The sequence below is a fragment of the Danio aesculapii genome, chromosome 10 (assembly GCF_903798145.1).
Source record: "Danio aesculapii chromosome 10, fDanAes4.1, whole genome shotgun sequence".
Taxonomy (NCBI): domain Eukaryota; kingdom Metazoa; phylum Chordata; class Actinopteri; order Cypriniformes; family Danionidae; genus Danio; species Danio aesculapii.
The window spans coordinates 9,538,348-9,556,895 of NC_079444.1; the positions used below are offsets into that span (position 1 = coordinate 9,538,348).

General features: G+C 35.2%; 1 protein-coding gene across 1 annotated transcript in view; it reads right to left on the reverse strand.

Annotated features, from left to right (window-relative positions):
• Positions 1-4,317: 4,317 nt before the first annotated feature.
• csgalnact1a (chondroitin sulfate N-acetylgalactosaminyltransferase 1a) overlaps positions 4,318-18,548 on the reverse strand; it is a 68,035-nt gene continuing 53,804 nt past the window's right edge. Inside the window, exons 5-8 of the mRNA XM_056467068.1 lie at positions 13,934-14,112; positions 11,127-11,221; positions 9,098-9,179; positions 4,318-5,865 (exon numbers count right to left, since the gene is read on the reverse strand). Coding sequence (XP_056323043.1) covers positions 5,576-5,865; positions 9,098-9,179; positions 11,127-11,221; positions 13,934-14,112 — 646 coding nt within the window. The 3' untranslated portion in view covers positions 4,318-5,575. The remainder of the gene's footprint in view (positions 5,866-9,097; positions 9,180-11,126; positions 11,222-13,933; positions 14,113-18,548) is intronic.

The window sequence follows — 18,548 nt, forward strand, 5'->3', positions numbered from 1 at the left end:
TAAAAATTACAACAAATCTATCTATCTATCTATCTATCTATCTATCTATCTATCTATCTATCTATCTATCTATCTATCTATCTATCTATCTATCTATCTATCTATCTATCTATCTATCTATCTATCTATCTATCTATCTATCTATCTATCTATCTATCCGTCCGTCCGTCCGTCCGTCTGTCTATTTATCTATGTATCATATTAATTACATATAAATATATGTACGTATTATAAACCATTAGTCTTTATTCTGTTTCGTACCTTTATCACCCTCTAGTAATCAGCCATCGATAATAATAATAATAATAATAATAATAATAATAATAATAATAATAATAATAATAATAATAATATTTAAAAGTAATAAATGTCTTTAATTTTATGAAAAGACGGTTGTAGGAAATATAAACGAGGCCTAGTAAGCAGTGTAATGTTTACAATGTTTTAAAATGTCGAATAAAACAAATAAACTAATAATATATTATGAGAAATAAAAAAAAATTAAAGAAGTATTTTTTCTTTAAAAAATAGTTTCATAGTAAAATTGTAGACACTCAAACGACAATAAAATACCAATTTAAACCATGTAGTAGTGTTTCTTTATTTTTAAACGAAGACAAAATGTCACATTGTGCTAATTGGTGCAACAATAATTATAAAATGGTGCAATGTTAAAAAAGTGCAGAAAACACATCACATAATGAGCTCATAAAGCTGCCAGAGTGCCTTATCCTAAAAAATAAGTCAGTTTTCTGGTACTATATGAAGAACTGTTGTCTCTTGATTGATTTGATTTAGCTAGCTTTCCTGTAAATCTCTTAATTTATTTATTTTCATACACTTTCATACAATTGTAATTTACTTACCCTTTTCTTTGTTTTGTTGATCTTTTTTCTTTCTACAGTTAATGTAGCTTGTTTTTTCCCTCTTTTGTATCTCTCTTATATTGATCTCCTGATTGTGGTTGTATATTTTCATTCATGAGTAATGAAAAATAAGAGTGCCTAAAGTTATAATGATTCAGTGCTGCTCTCTAGAGGTGAAGTCTGGACAAAACATTCCCATTCAAATATACAGTTGAAGTCAGAATTATTAGCCCCCCTTTGAATTTCTTTTTCTTTTTTAAATATTTCCCAAATGATGTTTAACAGAGCAAGGAAATTTTCACAGTATGTCTGATAATATTTTTTCTTCTGGAGAAAGTCTTATTTGTTTTATTTCAGCCAGAATAAAAGCAGTTTTTCATTTTTTTAAAAACCATTTTAAAGTCAAAATTATTCGCCACTTTAAGCTATATTTTTTCGATAGTCTACAGAACAAACCATCGCAATACAACACCTTGCCTAATTACCCTAACATGCCTAGTTAACCTATAATTAACCCAGTTAACTGTTAATTAACCCTTTAAATGTCACTTCAAGCTGTATAGAAGTGTCTTGAAAAATATCTAGTCAAATATTATTTACTGTCATCATGACAAAGATAAAATAAATCAGCTATTAGAAATGAGTTATTAAAACTATTATGTTTAGAAATGTGTTGAAAAAATCTCTCCGTTAAAACAAAGTGGGGGAGAGGAGGGGGGATAAACAGGGGGGCTAATATGTCAGGGGGGCTAATGATAGGCCTTTTTCACACTTCCTGGTTCCGGTAAGCGAAACAGCGTATCACAATATCCGGTTCCAATGCAACGGAGTATGATAGAATGGCAGAGTCTTCTCGTCGCTGTTATTGCAGTGTTCCCGGCTACTCCAGCTTAAAAAAAAACGACATCCTTACCTCAATTTCCACGAAAAGACTAAAGACAGACGAAATCATGGGTGAAATGAATTAGACGGAATGGATGTCCTTCGTTTTCAAGTTATATGCCAGAGTACGCTCATGTGCAGAATGCACTTCAAAGCTGAGATCATTTTGTTTTATCAAGTATTGGAGGTCTTAGTTTTATTATGATGTGAAATTATAATATAGACAAAATTCCAGTTAAATTATCTGCCTTCCACAAACAAGTGCTCCTATCAAGGTCATTAATATATAAGCATAATTTTCCCCCACATTGGAATAATACACAACTAATACAAATGCTATTTTTTTACAACAAAATTAATTTGGTTAGTCAGTTTTATAATAAAGATGGTATACTTTTCTTACAATGAATTCATTTCTCATTACAGTATCTTAATAACCCTGCAAGTTTTCAACTGTTATTGGTTCAATTTTTTCAGAGAGCCATATGTTATTTAGTGGTATTAATCAAGACCATCATCTTTTGATTTTACTAAATCTTATGTTGGCAAAACTTGTTTTACAGTAAACACCAAGAGTAATAATAGAGCTTTTCCAACTCTTTTCCAAAAAGAAATCACTACTGTTCCTTAAATAAAGTTTTATTGGATGTCTTTATTAAAGGGTGACTTGATTTGCTGAAAAAAAGTGTGGCTGTTACCACAGAAATATCAGGTTAGAAACTAAATTAAAAATATATCCTATAAACTTCTCCACAGATTTTATCCAGCAAAACATTATTTACAAAAAAAATTAAAGTGGAATTGATGTAAATTGTATTTCTGTAATAAATACAAGGAGACAGGTTTACACTTATTTTGGTATTGTACATACTCAGTCAAAAGGAAGAGGTGCAAAAGATTATTAACAATTTTCAGTGTTCAAAACCTCTTTCATCATTGTGGGAAAATGTACTTTTTGGCGTTACTGTCTAATTTACTAATAAGCAACCAAATTTTAAGGTATTGATCACTGAAATATGCTTGTATATTACCAGCATCAGAGACTCTTTGAACAAGGAAGCCTACCCACAAATTGTGAACTCTATAAAGTATTTAATTATTACATATGTACATTTTGTATATTTGTATTTTATTTATAATTACCCCCTGGCATGTATATTTTTTTGTGTTGTAAAATGTTATTTGCTGTTCTTTAAATAATAAAACATTCAAAGCAGATGAACAAAATGAACTTAAACATGAACTAACTTTAACCTGAAGATTCAGAAACACACCCTATACGCTACAGACTGACTGTTTTGAAGATATTTGCTTTAAAATGTAAAAAAAATTGTAATTAGTGTTAAACTGAAGTACTTTAATAGAATCTTATTCAAACACTGAACACAACAACAAATATCTTTATTTTTTCCGGCGAGTTGGAGCTAAATTATGTTTCCAGACTTGAGTAACCCTTACGAGCCTTAAGAAACCTGTCATTATGGAGCTCCTCGTTCTTTCGCATGGACCGATAGCAACTCGCCTGTATCTGACCCTGAATACAAAGGAAGGAGGGGGTTAGCACAGCTTACTGACAACTACAAACATAAAACTAATCCTGCTGGATGTTAAATAGTTATTTTTGCTAACGAATGGCTTGAGTTAGCAGATCTTATGCTGTTGGCTGCGCACCTTACTGTAACCTAACGTTGCAAACGCTTCGAGTAAGACACATTTTCTGCACAAATTCCTTTTAAATGCTGATTTATTTAGGCTACGTCAGTTTTACACATTAACCAAGCGAACAACGTGTTCTTGTCCAAATTATGGCAAAGTTGACAGTGAAAATGTCATCCAAAGTCCTGAGGCTGTCATGTTTCTGCAACTGTTAGCGAAACCGGAAAAAGTGATACATTGCTTTGGAGGGCACTTCCTGTATTCAATTCCGCTGTGAAAAAGGTCTATTCTGATTTTAACTGTGTAGTAAATAAAAACGTTAAAAAATTAGTCACGTTTTTATAAGGTTTATTTTGCTTTGTTCTAAAGAAAAAAAATCTAAATATGTTTTTTATTTACAATATACTAGAGTGAATTCTTCCCAAATAACATAAAAAATACAAGCTAAAGCTTTAGAGATGAAAATGTTCCCCAATAAATAATTATTAAAACATCTCTACAGCTCTTTGATATACCTGTCAGACTTGTTTTCTGCATGATTTTAATGAGCAAATCTAAAGGTTTTGCAACGGTCATTTAAGGTATAGTTCATCAAAACATGAAAATTAGCTGTTGTAAATAATCAGTCTCTTCAACAGACCAGCTGTGTCACCTCATAAAACATCGGGAGCCTGCACAGGTATTAGCCTACTTTTATTTAACCTGTATGTAAGACTCTCAAAATGCCAGCAAATATTGAGTTGCATTTAAAGAATAAGCACCACAGTTTTAGCATTTTTTTCTTTGGATACATCTTTGATAGCCTGGGGATAACAGCACATTTTCATATTTTTGAAGTGAACTATCCCTTTAAGCCCTCTTGATACTCTTCAGTCTGATACACTCAGTCTACTCCTCGCAGGCAAAAGTAGGCAAAAGTAGCCATTTGTACAAAATATAATTTAAATAAAGGGCTGTTGTTATCACACCTCACATTTAGGATTTGAGTTTCAATCATAAAACGAACCAAAAATTTACCTTCGAGTATAAAACGAAGTTTAAAACCGTCAGCTCAGTTTTATCAATCGACACCACAAGATGGCGACACACCATTATGAAACCAACGGTAGCATAAAAATAAATCGCAGTTCGTTGAACCACTCGTCATATAAACTGTTTAAACACATGCATTAAGGCCCTTAATCAATGATTCACAAGTAACAAATGTACCTACATTATTAGGGACTTTCCTTCATTCTTTAAAAAAAAAAAAACAAGTCTACTCAAAATGTATGTGTAGTAGGCTTGCCTATAGTAGCTACACATGATTTCCATCAATGTAACCCGCTGCTCATTTGAAGTGCATTACTGTCTCACGATGTGATACATGCATCTGGATAATACTACCGTGAATCTTTTTGTAACACTCTAAAGAGACTTGAATGTCCTCTGTGTTCACCCACGCTTCACTATCTTGTCTTTAGGGAACGTCTGTCTCCTGCTTTTCTCCTGTGGCGTCTGTTGGTTATCTCAGGGTTTGGCTTAGCATGTGTGTGTGCGTCAGATTTACTAAAACCAGCTCTTCATTGAAGGCAAAACTGTAAAATTCCTTTTCTTCCTTTTTATGCCAAAGGAAAATCTTTTTTTTTTTTCGACATCTGTTCGCTCTCTGTTGTTTCAGACCAAAATACTTTCCTTTTTCTGTAGAACACAAAAGGAGAAATTTTGAGGAATGCATGGGTTGCTCTTTCCCATGGGATTTCAGTACGATTTTGAATTCCAAAATTCAGAAAAAGTACAATAAAAACATCATAAAACCAGCACAAATTGTGTACAAATTCTTCTCAATTCTTTTTAAATTTTGGGATATGAACTCAAACTTAGAGATTTCAATAATAGTTGAAATTATTATTATTTTAAATGATCTGAATTATAAGTGATGTAACAAATCAATATTTGTAAAATAAAAAGCAGTTTTTCTGATTAATAATTTTAAATTTATATGAAACACTTTTATGAAGATTTTATGCCATTTTGTGTTCTTTCTGATGCTTCACTCGCTACTCAATCTAGTAATAATGAAAAAAAAACAGCCAGAACAGTCCCTTCTACAGAACATCTAACACAAAAGTGCGAGTGAATGAGGACAGAATGCTTGAGGGTGCTGCATTTACAGAAGGTGGTAGCGTTCATCAAGGTTTTTTGACTCCGCTCCGCTGTTTCTGTTTCCGGAGGTGCGCCTCAATTTCGTGGCGGAAGAGCAACATCCCCAGCTGGCCGTGCGAAGCCTCGTTCATGGCTTTGGACTGCATGCACATCTTGTACTGATCTGGAGGCAGTTCATCAGCGCAGCGCTTCTCATGCCACAGGTGGAAGAGGCCGCGGGACGGGGCCCGAACCACCAGCAGATTACTGTGAAGATATTTCCTGTAGAGGTGCACATCCTCACCACCCCAGCCTTTAATGTCAACATCGAAGCCACCTGGAAGACAAGAAGACCATCAGAACAAAGCATGAGAGACAACATCATCAAACTTCAGGGGTCCTTAAAGGGATAGTTCACCCAAAAAAAGAAAATGTCAATTTTTCTCCTCTTTAAAAACAACATTTACTCTCTCTTGAGACATTTTATATTCTCTACATAAGATATTTTGAAGAATGTTGTAAACCGGTGGCCATTGACTTCCATATTATTATAATTTTTTACCTTCTATGAAAGCCAATGGCTACCAGTTTCCAAAGTTCTTCATAATATCTCCGTCCTCCTTTGTGTTCAGTTGAAAAAATGAAAGAAACTCAAACAGATTTGGATGTTGATGGGGAGTAAATGATCACTGAATAAATTTTTTTAAGTGGATAGGAAGATATGAAGAATTTTATTTTTAAAGGGACATTTCACCCAAAAATAAACATTGTCACCATGCACCGTCACATATTTTTACAGGACTGTATGAGTTTTTTTTTTTATTCTGTTGCACATAGAAGAAGAAATTCTAAAGAAAAGTTTCATTCATAAAAGTGTTGGTTCCCTTTCAGTTGATAAATACAGTTTTTGACCATTCAGTACAGTGGAAGTCAATCAGAACCAAAACCTTTTCTATTCTTCAGATCTTCAGACTTCTTACCTCTTTCAAGTTCCACAGAAACTAATACAGGTTTGGAATGATATGAGAATCAATAAATAATGACAGAATTATTATTTTGGGTGAACTTTACCATTAAAGTCCTCATGAAATCATAATTTTAGATGTTAGTATCAGTGTGTTAGTCTTGAGAGATATATAAATAAACATCCAAATCTAAATCATCATTAAACATTGATGAACAATGATCTAAACAGTCAATAAACATGCTAAATGGATCAACACTTTTTTTGACATCACATTTCTCATCAAATCTTCTGACCAATCGAATGCTCTATAGTATCTGACATGTCCCGCTCTCTTCAAAATGCTATTACTATCTGTACTTGAGCTCAACCACTCTCACTGGCAGAGCTGTGATAAAAACAAAATGCTATTGGCAGTTTTTTTCAAAAGGCGGAGGAGCTACTCTATGTCCCGCCAAGGACTATAGAATACACAAGCTGTGTCTCATTTCAGAGGCTGCATCCTCTGAAGGATGCATTTGAAGCGCGCTGCGTCATCGCGGCGTGACAAAGGCTGTCTCATTTAAAAAAAATTCGAAGGCTCCTTCAAACGCAGCCTCAAAATGCGTCCTTCGTTTCCCAGATAATGAAGGACACAACCGGCGGATTCTTTGCGGCGAAAGAAAAAAAGAAAAAGAAAACTCCGGTTTAAATGTATGAATTAGGTTTATTTTACTTGCATATGTAAACATGTTAAAAAAACAAACAGAGTTTAACATGTCTTACTAAAGAGTGATTTTGTGGACAGTTTACATGTTTATGTGTACATGTATGGATCAAAGGAAATATATTTCTAGCTTCTGTGTACCTTGTTTTGCCTTCAGTTCGCTTAAAATACGTTTTAAAATCACTTGAAAAAAATTATTACAAATTTTATTACCGCTTATTAAAAGCAGCTGTTACCATTGCCTGTTTATGAGAACCGTCCTCTGTAGGCTAGATCGTCTCATTTAAAAATGCTTGGTTCAGCTTGTGTGGACTTCGAAGGACTCACTTTTGAAGTTTGCATCCTTCGGAGGTTGCAGCCACTGAAATGAGACACAGCTACAAGACAAATGTCACTTGTATACTTTTGAATAGGGAAAAGTGTAACTGTCAATATGGTGAGTGAAGCCCCACCATCTAGTACAGGAGTCAATCAGCGATCGCTATAAAATGACAATTATCCAGGGGAGGGGCTCGGACCAGACGTGAGTTTCTGCGGATTTTGTGTGATACTAACATTTAGTAAGGAAACTAAATAGACAGTTGTTGTTTAATTTTATTGGTTATTCATAATATGAAATATAATCGTAAGCTTGGCAAGTAGTTTTGGAGAATTTGATGTTTCCCCATTCAGACAGAATGCCCAAGAGGCGTTTCAAAGATGGCCGCCAAGTGAAATGACTTGCCTTAAAGGGACTTTGGTCCCGCTCTTTCTTTGTTTCAGTTCGAATTATGTCACACAAAGTATTTCATTTGATTTTAAGAATGTTTTGTGAATCTAAAACTAGACCTAGAGGAAACATATGTTATTTACAAAAGCACATTTAAAACCATGTTGTGGTTAATGTGGCCAGATGTAAATAGTGCATCTGCATAGAACTGAAGAAAAAGGAAACATTGAATAAACACTTTGTTTAGACACATAAACTGTTGTTAATAAAAGGAAATGTGGACTTCCCTCGAGACAAACAGCTTTGTTGTCCTTTCCTCTGTACTTCTGTTTTGATGTAGTTGTTAATCATCTGTCTCTTTTGTATAGTTTCGGGTCATTGTCATTATTTTTATACAGATATTATATGACCTTTATTTACAAGGACATTGTTACATTGATCAGTTAAATGTATTATATTTTTTCAACATTTATAATAATAATAAATGAGCAAAGATGAGGACATTATACTGATTTCTGAAGGATTATTTGACACAGGACTGGTGTAATGATGCTGAAAATTTGCATGACAAAATAAATTACATTTTTAAAAAATATATATGAATATAATATATATATGAATATAAAAATATAAATATATATAATATAAATATTTATAAACATATACATATAAATATATATGAATATAAAATATATGAAAATACTAAACAGTCACTTTAATTTGTAATTTGTTTCAAAAAAATATTGTAATGCTACTGTATTCACCAAAGTTAATCAAATAAATACTGCCACAGAAGAGCATAACAGACTTCAGAAACTTGAAATATAATAATAATAATAATAATAATAATAATAATAAATAAATAAATAATAATAATAATAATAATAATAATAATAATAATAAATAAATAAATTGAACCTGAGATATTCATTTGCAGTTCATTCTATTTAACTTCCACATCCTGTAATGGCTCTGTGCTTAATGTTACAGAATGACCTTTAGCGAGATATTTAGATCTGGTTACAAATTCAGTTCTAGACAAATGAGCAACTTCAACCTTTATTTCTGAAATAACGCTCCCAACAGCTGCCCCTCATTTCCATCAATGTGACCGGCCATTAATATAAGCATAAATTAACTTACTTCATGTAAATTCATGTCAACAGCTGCTAGATTGGATGTCTGTTTACCTATATTGATGAAATCAGATCTGTATTGGCATGTCATTCCAAAGCCAAAGTCCCTCCAAAAGCCAGTGTCTTTCTTAATGATCTGTAAAAGAGTCACAAAACAAAACTGAACACAAACACAAAAAATGTACAGGGGGGCTATAATTCAGAAGGGCAAATAATTCTGATATCAAATATATATTTCATTCATTCATTTTCTTTCGGCTTAGTTCCTTTATTTATCAGGGGCCGCCACAGCGCAATGAACCGCCAATTTATCCAGCATATGTTTTGCACAGCGGATGCCCTTCCAGCTGCAACCCAGTACTGGGAAACATTCATACACACTCATTCACACACATACACTACTGACAATTTCATTCATTAATTTTCTTTCGGCTTAGTCCCTTTAATCATCAGTTGTCGCCACAGCGGAATGAACCGCTAACTTATCCAGCATATGTTTTACACAGCGGATGCCCTTCTAGCTGCAACCCATTACTAGGAAACATCCCCACACACTCATTCACACACATACACTTTGGCCAATTTAGTTTAATCAATTCACCTATAGTGCATGTCTTTGGACTGTGGGGGAAGCCGGAGCACCCGGAGGAAATCCACACCAACACAGGGAGAACATGCAAACACCACACAGAAATGCCAACTGGCCCAGCCGGGACACGAACCAGCAACCTTGCTGTAAGTTCTTGCTGTAAGGCGACAGTGCTAACCACTGAGCCACCTGGTCACCCTATTAATATATAATACAGCAGAAAACACTAGAAATAAACTAAAACATATATAATTTCACAGGAAAACAATAGCATAAAAGTATTACACTGTTAAATGCTTCATTCTGAATAATTACTCAATTTCAAATCATTGTGCTAATCAGAATAATTATCTCTGGTCTGTTGAATCATTAGAAACTAAAGCACACTCATTACTGTATTACCGTATTGCTACTCTCCCATTAATGTATCTGTAAAAATGTAAGCATTTTTCTTTGCATTAACATACCAAGCATTATGTGTTATGTGGCAAATTCATATAGTGAAAGTGATTGGTCGCTCAAATATACATCCAATGAACAGTTGAATAATATACAGTGGGGGAAATAAGTATTCAACACATCACCATTTTTGAACAAGTACTACTGAAATGTATTGAATACTTCACTGAATACTCCCAGCCTTCAACAGAGTGTAAAAATCGTGATGGTTCTGTGGGTCTCATCTATCAAAATCTGATCTTTATGTTGTATTTTCTATTGGATTCAAGTCAGGTGATTGGCTGGGCCATTCTACAGCTTGATTTACTTTCTCTGAATCCATTTGAGAGTTTCCTTGGCTGTGTTTTGGATCATTGCCTTGCTGAAATGTCTACTCTGGTTTCATCTTTATCACCCCGATAGTGTAGATGCTGGACTGAAGCATATTCATTTACAGTGAGAAAGGGCAGAGGGTTGCTGAATAACTTCTGAGAGATTTCAGCTGCTGTCTGGGCTTTCACTGCCCTTTTACACTCCCTTTCTTCATGTGTTCAATATTTTTTTTCCTGTGTAATTTTCATTTTATTACACATAACTTCATTTGTAGATTTGTTTTCTTTTCGTATATATATTTTTATTTAGTTGTTACCAACATCTAGTGAAAATTTCAAGTCAACAGCATGTTTAGAAATATGTTATCTGAGACAAAAGGTGACGTGCTGAATATTTAGTTCCCCCACAGTAACTCTGATACGAACGAAATATATTGAAATGTTGCAAAACTTAATTATCCTAATTACAGTACGAAAGATTTAGACTAATTGATTTCCCCAATTCAATCAGGACCGGCAGCTGTGGTAAAAATTCATTTTGGCCTCATGTCTCATGTCAGCTTTGCGCATTATCGACACATTCAATCAGGCTCTTTATAATCTACACGTTCAGAATATCAATGCCAAATGACTGCGATGATTACGTGTCCCATCGCAGCACAGCATTTAATCACATCAAACCTGATGAAGCATTTTAATCTCCAGATGAAATGAGTTGCGTTACCAGCTGCTGGTCCACAGGCGGGACGTGATCGTGACTGCCGTAAATCACAGCCGGGTTATACTGACTGAAGAGGACTGGATAAAACACTTTCTTTCCTTAAAAAAAAGATAAAAAAAAGAGGGAGACAATGTGATCACACATGTGGATACGACACAAGCAGAACATATATTCCTCATTTGAATGTATATATTCAAGTATCCAATCAATCAATGAATCAATCAATAATTTATTTCAATATTAAAGTCTGCGTGAACCGGAAGTTGATGAGACTTTTTTCAGTATGTTGATGTACTTACAACTGAAACTGAATATTGAGTAGGGGGTGGGGCTTTCTTTTGTGCATCATTTTCTCATAGCAAACTAATGGTAAGAGGGGTGTGGTTAATAATATTGATATACAGTTGCAATGGAAGCCATCAGGTTAACATCAGCAGAAGGACCACCACTCCAAAAGCAAAAGAAAATGGTCAGATTTTGATTAAAGATTACCGAAACAATTTTTTTAGCAGATCAATTTGCACTGATTATTTATTTATCTTAAGAATAAAAATGTGAGCTAGCAAAATTAATATTGTAAATTCTGATTTAAAGCAGACTTTAAAAACTGACTTCCAATGAAACACCTTGACAACAGTTAACAGTCCATAGAGAAGTACTTCAGATATATATGCAGTAAGTTCTGAGAAAAGCACTAAAAGCATTATATTAAAAGCCCATTATTAAGTGGTCAAATACTTTTGGTGTTTCTGCATCCAGTATACAGTGGATAGTATTCATAGTCCTTCACTTTTTCCAAGTTTTGTTATGTTACAGCCTTATTCCAAAATGGATTAAATTAATTTATTTCCTCAAAATTCTACACACAATACCCCATAATGACAATGTGAAAAAAAAGATTTTTTTAAATTGTTGCAGATTTATTAAGTACATAAGTACATAAGTATTCACAGCCCTTGCCGTGAAGCTTTAAATTGAGCTCAGGTACATTCTGTTTCCACTGATCATTCTTGAGATGTTTCAGCAGCTTAATTGGAGTTCACCTGTGGTAAATTCAGTTGATTGGACATGATTTGAAAAGGCATACACCTGTCTATATAAGGTCCCAGGGTTGACAGAGCATGTCAAAACACAAACAAAGCATGAAGACAAAAGAATTGTCTGTAGACCTCAGAGACATGATTGTCTCGAGGCACAATGCTGAGGAAGGTTACAGAAAAATTTCTGCTGTTCTGAAAGTCCCAATGAGCACAGTGGCCTGCATCTTGAAACGCATCTTGGGAAGATGCGTGGAACCACCAGGATTCTTCCTAGAGCTGGCCAGCCATCTAAGCTGAGTGATCTGGGGAGAAGGGCCTTAGTCAGGGAGGTGATCAATTACCCGATGGTCACTCTGTCTGAGCTCCAGTGTTCTTCTGTGGAGAGAGAACCTTACAGAAGGACAACCATCTGTGCAGCAATCCACCAATCAGGTCTATATGGTAGAGTGGCCAGACGGAAGCCACTCCGCGCCTGGAATTTGCAAAAGGCATCTGAGGGACTCTCAGACCATAAGAAACAAAATTCTCTGGTCTGATGTGACTAAAATTTAACTCTTTGGAGTGAATGCCAGGCACCGCTCATCACCAGGCTAATACCATGTGAAGTGAAGCATGGTGGTGGCAGCATCATGCTGTGAGGATGTTTTTCAGCAGCAGGAACTGGAAAACTAGTCAGGATAGAGGGAAAGATGAATGCAGCAATGTACAGAGACATCCTGAATGAAACTGCTTCAGAGTGCTCTTGACCTTAGACTGAGGGGATGGTTCATCTTCCAGCAGGACAATGACCCAAAGCACACTGCCAAAATATCAATGGAGTGGCTTTACAACAACTCGGTGAATGTCCTTGAGTGGCCCAGCCAGAGCCCAGACCTAAATCATATTGACTATCTCTGGAGAGATCTGAAAATGGCTATACACAGTCACTTCCCATCCAACCTGATAGAGCTTGAGAGGTACTGCAAAGAGAAATGGGAAAAAATTCCCAAAGACAGGTGTGCCAAGCTTGTGGCATCATATTCAAGAAGACTTGAGGTTGTAATTGCTGCCAAAGGTGCATCAACAAAGGCTGTAAATACTTATGTACGTGTGATTTTTCAGTTTTTTTGTTCTTAATAAATCTGCAACAATTTCAAAAAAATCTTTTTTTTACATTGTCACACTGTAACATAAAAATGTGGGAAAAAGTGAAGCGCTATGAATACTTTCCGGATGCACTGTAAATAATAAAAGAGGCATTTTATTTACAAATAAATAAAACCTCGTGATTTGAAGGACAGTAGCAAATTATAAAGACCTAAAATGACAACTAATTAGAATTTTCTTCAGACTTTTTGGTTAAATTATGCCTGACAAGATATTTTGGTAAAATTACACTTCATTTTGATTCTAGAAAAAACTCTTTTCAACTTATGGTGATCCATATTTTACGCTCACTATAGCTGCATTTATTTGACCATATACAGCAATAATTCGTATATGTTGTTCTGCCGCTCTTCTTATGATTTATATTTGAAATAGCTGTGCTGCTTCACATTTTTGTGGAAACCATGATACACATCAAATATCTGACACAAGTCAAATTCAAATGCTCCACCAAATAAATCAAACGTGATGGTAAAATTCAAATATAAAAGCGTACATAACTATTAAGCAGCAAACACTGTTTTAGCACTGATATTAAGAACCATTGTTAATAACTAAGCACAAAAAGCAAATCATAAAGGATCACGTGACACTGAAGATTTAGTGTTTGCTCTGTTCTCTCACCAGGCTGAGCATTTAGACGGCACGTGTTCAGAAAGTCAGCGGTGAAGATGATGTCCACGTCACAGAAGAAGAGCAGAACATTTCCACCCTTCCAGGCTCGTGCTCCAACATCCAGGCCTCGACCCCGAGAAAACTCCTCATTCAGCTGGATCAGGGTGAAGTTTCGGAAGTTTAGCTCTCTGCAGACAAACACAAACATTGGTTTGACTTTCCACCTCAAAAAACAAAAAAGTTTACTATAATTATATTTTAATTAAACAAATACGTAAACAAATTGAGTAGATGGCTTGTTAAATCTTGTCAACTGGAATGATAGAAGTTTACTTTAGCTACACTGCTAACAATTTCCTGTAAAATCTACAGTAACTTACTGGCAGCAGTTCCGCAGTAACTTACTGTAAATCAATTACAGCAAAATACCATATTTACATTTACAGCATCATTGCTGTACATGTAGCAACATCTTGCTGTACATGTATTGTATATCTTTACTGTAAAATATAGTAATTTTCACAATGTAACTTTAAAATACAGTAACATACTGCATAACTGCACTACAGTAAAAAACAGTTCATATTACAGTAAATTACTGTTATTTACTAAAATAGTTAACAGTGTATATTTAATCCACCAGAAAAAAATCCTGTTTTTGTCCTTAGTGGTGTTGTGAAGGAAATTTAGGTTAAATTATGATTATACTCAACAAAAGATACGGACAGAGAAGTATTTAGAGTTGTTCTTTGAACCTTTAACGTATATAAAAACACCAGGAAATATCAACCAGGATATAATATCATGCTCTGGTATCAACCTTTAACTAGAAAAGTAAAGTTTGTAGACAAACTTTATGGTGGCTTGAGAAAGCCTAGTCTGAACATTTGAAAGTAGTTTTAAAGTTTAAATGATTGAAGTAGTTTTTAAGTTTGAAAGTAAGTACATATATGTTAGCATGTTTCTAGTATGGGTTGAAATATTTCTAGCTAGGCGGATGCTAAAGCGTTGCTAGGATGTTTTGACTGGTTGCCAAGTGGTTGCTAAGGTGTTCTAGGTGGTTGATAAGGCATTGATAGGGTGTTCCAAGTTGTTAAGGTGTTGCTAGGTGGTTGCTAGGGTGTTCTGAGTGGTTGCTCTGTGGTTGCTAGGGTGCACTGAGTGGTTGCTAAGGTATTGCTAGGGTGCTTTATGTGGATTTCTAAGATAATGCTAGGTGGTTGCTAGGGTATTCTGAGTGGTTGCTTGGTTGACCACTGAGTAGTTGCTAAGTCATTGCTATGTGGTTGCTAGGGTGTTCTAAGTAGTTGCTAAGGTGTTGCTAGGGTGTTTTATGTGGTTGCTAAGGCGTTGCTAAGCGGTTGCTAGTTTGTACTGAGTGGTTGCTAAGGCGTTGTTAGGTTGTTCTAGGTGGTAGGTAAAGTGTTGCTAGGCGGTTGCTAAGGTGTGCTGAGTGGTTGCTAAGGTGTTGCTAGGGTGTTCTACATGGTCGCTAAGGTGTTGCTAGGGTGTTCTGAATGGTTGCTTAGGCGTTGCTAAAAGGTTGTTTAGGTGTTCTCGGTCATTGCTAAGGTGTTGGTAGATGGTTGCTAGGGTGTTCTGAGTGGTTGCTAAGGCATTGCTATGTGGTTGCTAAGATGTTGCTAGGCGGTTGCTAGGGTGTTCTGAGTGGTTGCTAAGGTATGGCTAGTAAGTTGAAAGGTCATCAGTGATTGGCAGATTGGTAGTCTGAGTTTAATGAGCCCAAACTTTAGTCTGTATGACAGTCTGGTACAAAGTTACAAGGTCATAAAGTTTGGTCTAATGTTAGGTTAATGGGACATCTCTGAATTTTCCAGGTCAGTTTTTGGAAAAGCATAAGTTGGATCAGTTGGAAAACATATAGCAAATTAATTCAACATAGTTTGGAGGTCTGGAGTTAGTTTGGAGGAGATGCATAGAAATTAGTCTCAAAAGATGAAGTTTATGTATTATAACAGTATGTTGCTTTCTTAAGCCACCATAATAAAGTATATTGCTGTTGTATCACTTCAGAAAATCACAGAAAGAGCTGAGTAATATGACACAATGCATAAACGTGCATTAAACACTTATGCTCAGCAATCTACATGTGTTTGTTGCCTCATTACAAAGATAAACATTTCATAATATACATGTTAAATTAACAAAAAATACAATTGAACAGACTTTACACCTGAATGAATATATAATCCGTATATCCTGCATTTTGTGTTCTGACGAGCTATAAACAGATGCCTGGTGGAGAACTGCATTAAAGGTAACAGTATGTATTTTAGTTGTTTTTTTAATGTAAAAACCCTAATTACATTACAAGTCAAGCTTTGGGAATATTTTTAAAAGGCAGTTTATGACTTAAGTCCAGCCTTTTTGTAAAGTGTTACCAGCATTTATTGAACAAAGCATCAGTTTTTCAAAAATATGTAAATCCCACATGAACACAGAGTACATTACCAAAGAAACTATTAACACCTTCAGCTGTTCGTTTTGTCTAAAAATAGATGTGCTATGATTGATGATGTATGGATTTTACAGCATAACCTGCATCAGTTCTCACGGATAGAGATAATAACAGGCACGTGGCTATGAATACAATAAGTCAAACACACACACACACACACACACACGCACACACACACACACACGCACACGCACACGCACACGCACACACACACACACACACACACACACACATATATATAAAAAGATAATAAATAAAAGCACAATGCCACACACGGTGCAGATAATACCTGCTATTAAAGCCATGCAGCTGTCTTAGCAGGAAGAGGAAGAACTGCTTCCTTTACATTAGTGATTCACCAACAATGCAGCACTATGCTACCAACCCTCTAATTTATAACAGAGAGATTTACAGAGGGCCACGAAGTCTTAAGTTTTAATATCTGTATATAAATATCTATGGAATAAATTAAGAAATCACTGAAAAATGATCAGATTCTCTGAATTTACCGTTAGTTGTTTTTGAGCAAAACACAAAATGTAATTATATATTATATATGACAACTAGGTTTTACCCAATTGTCAGCTAGATGTTTTTAGCGAGATAATTAAAGTGCAATAAAAATGAGTGATAATAACACATCCGTGTATATATTTTATTTCCTTTTATATCTTTAAAATAGAAGTGTAATTATTTGTTTCATTTCAACACTACACGAAAACACAACATTATTTCAATTACTCTTGTTTTTTATTTTTTCTAAAAGCATTATTTGAAATATTAAAGTCAACACTTGAACTCGTTCTAATTCCTAACTAGAATTCTAATTCTGATTCTAACTAATTCTTAAAATATGCTTTCTATGTATGTAAAGTAAACGGGGCATCTCATCTTTGACTCAAACAAACATTTTATACACTCACTGGCTACTTTATTAGGTACACCTGTCCAACTGCTCGTTAACGCAAATTTCAAACAAGCCAATAGCATGGCAGCAGTTCAATGCATTTAGGCATGTAGACATGGTCAAGACGATCTGCTGCAGTTCAAACCGAGCATCAGAATGGGGAGGAAAGGGGATTTACTGTAGGTGACTTTGAACATGGACATGAACATTTGTTGTTGGAGCCAGATCTGCTGGTTTGAGTATTTCAGAAACTGCTGATCTACTGGGATTTTCATGCACAACCTTCTCAAGGGTTTACAGAGAATGATCCGAAAAAGAGAAAATATTTAGTGAGCTGCAGTTCTGTGGGCGCAAATGCCTTGTTGATCCCAGAGGTCAGAGGAGAATGGCCAGACTGGTTCGAGCTGATAGAAAGGCAACAGTAATTCAAATAACCAATCATTATAACCGAGGCATGCAGAAGAGCATCTCTGAACGCACATTACATCCAACCTTGAGGTGGATTGGCTACAGCAGCAGAAGACCACACTGGGTGCCACTTCTGTCACCTGAGAACAGAAAACTGAGGCTACAATTCACACAGGCTCACCAAAATTGGACTATAGAAGATTGGAAAAACGTTGCCTGGTCTGATTAGTCTCGATTTCTGCTGCAACATTCGAATGGTAGTGTCAGAATTTGTTGTCAACAACATGAAAGCATAGATCCATCCTGCCTTGTATCAACAGTTCAGGCTGGTGTTGGTAGTGTAATGGTGTGGGGGATATTTTCTTGGCACACTCTGGGCCCATTAGTACCAACTGAGCATTGTTGATGTGCAGCTGACAAATCTGCAGCAACTGATGCTATCATGTCAATATGGAACAAAATCTCTGAGGAATAGGAAGGCAAAAGGTGGTCCAACCTGGTTCTAGGGTGTACCTAATAAAGTGGCCAGTAAGTGCATCTGGAAAACCTTGCATCACGGTTTACATCAAAATATTAGGCAGCACAACCATTTTCAAGATCAATATGATATGTTAATGAGCAGATGAAAATGTATATTCAAATTTAAATCCTATCTTAAATTGTAAGAATACTTATGCAATACTGCTGTATTCTGATCGAATAGATGCAGAATGTACGTATATACCATATTGGTAACACTTTACAATAAGGTTGTATTAGTTAATGCATTTACTAACATGAACAAACAATAAACAATACATTTACTACAGTATTTGTTTATGTTAGCTAAC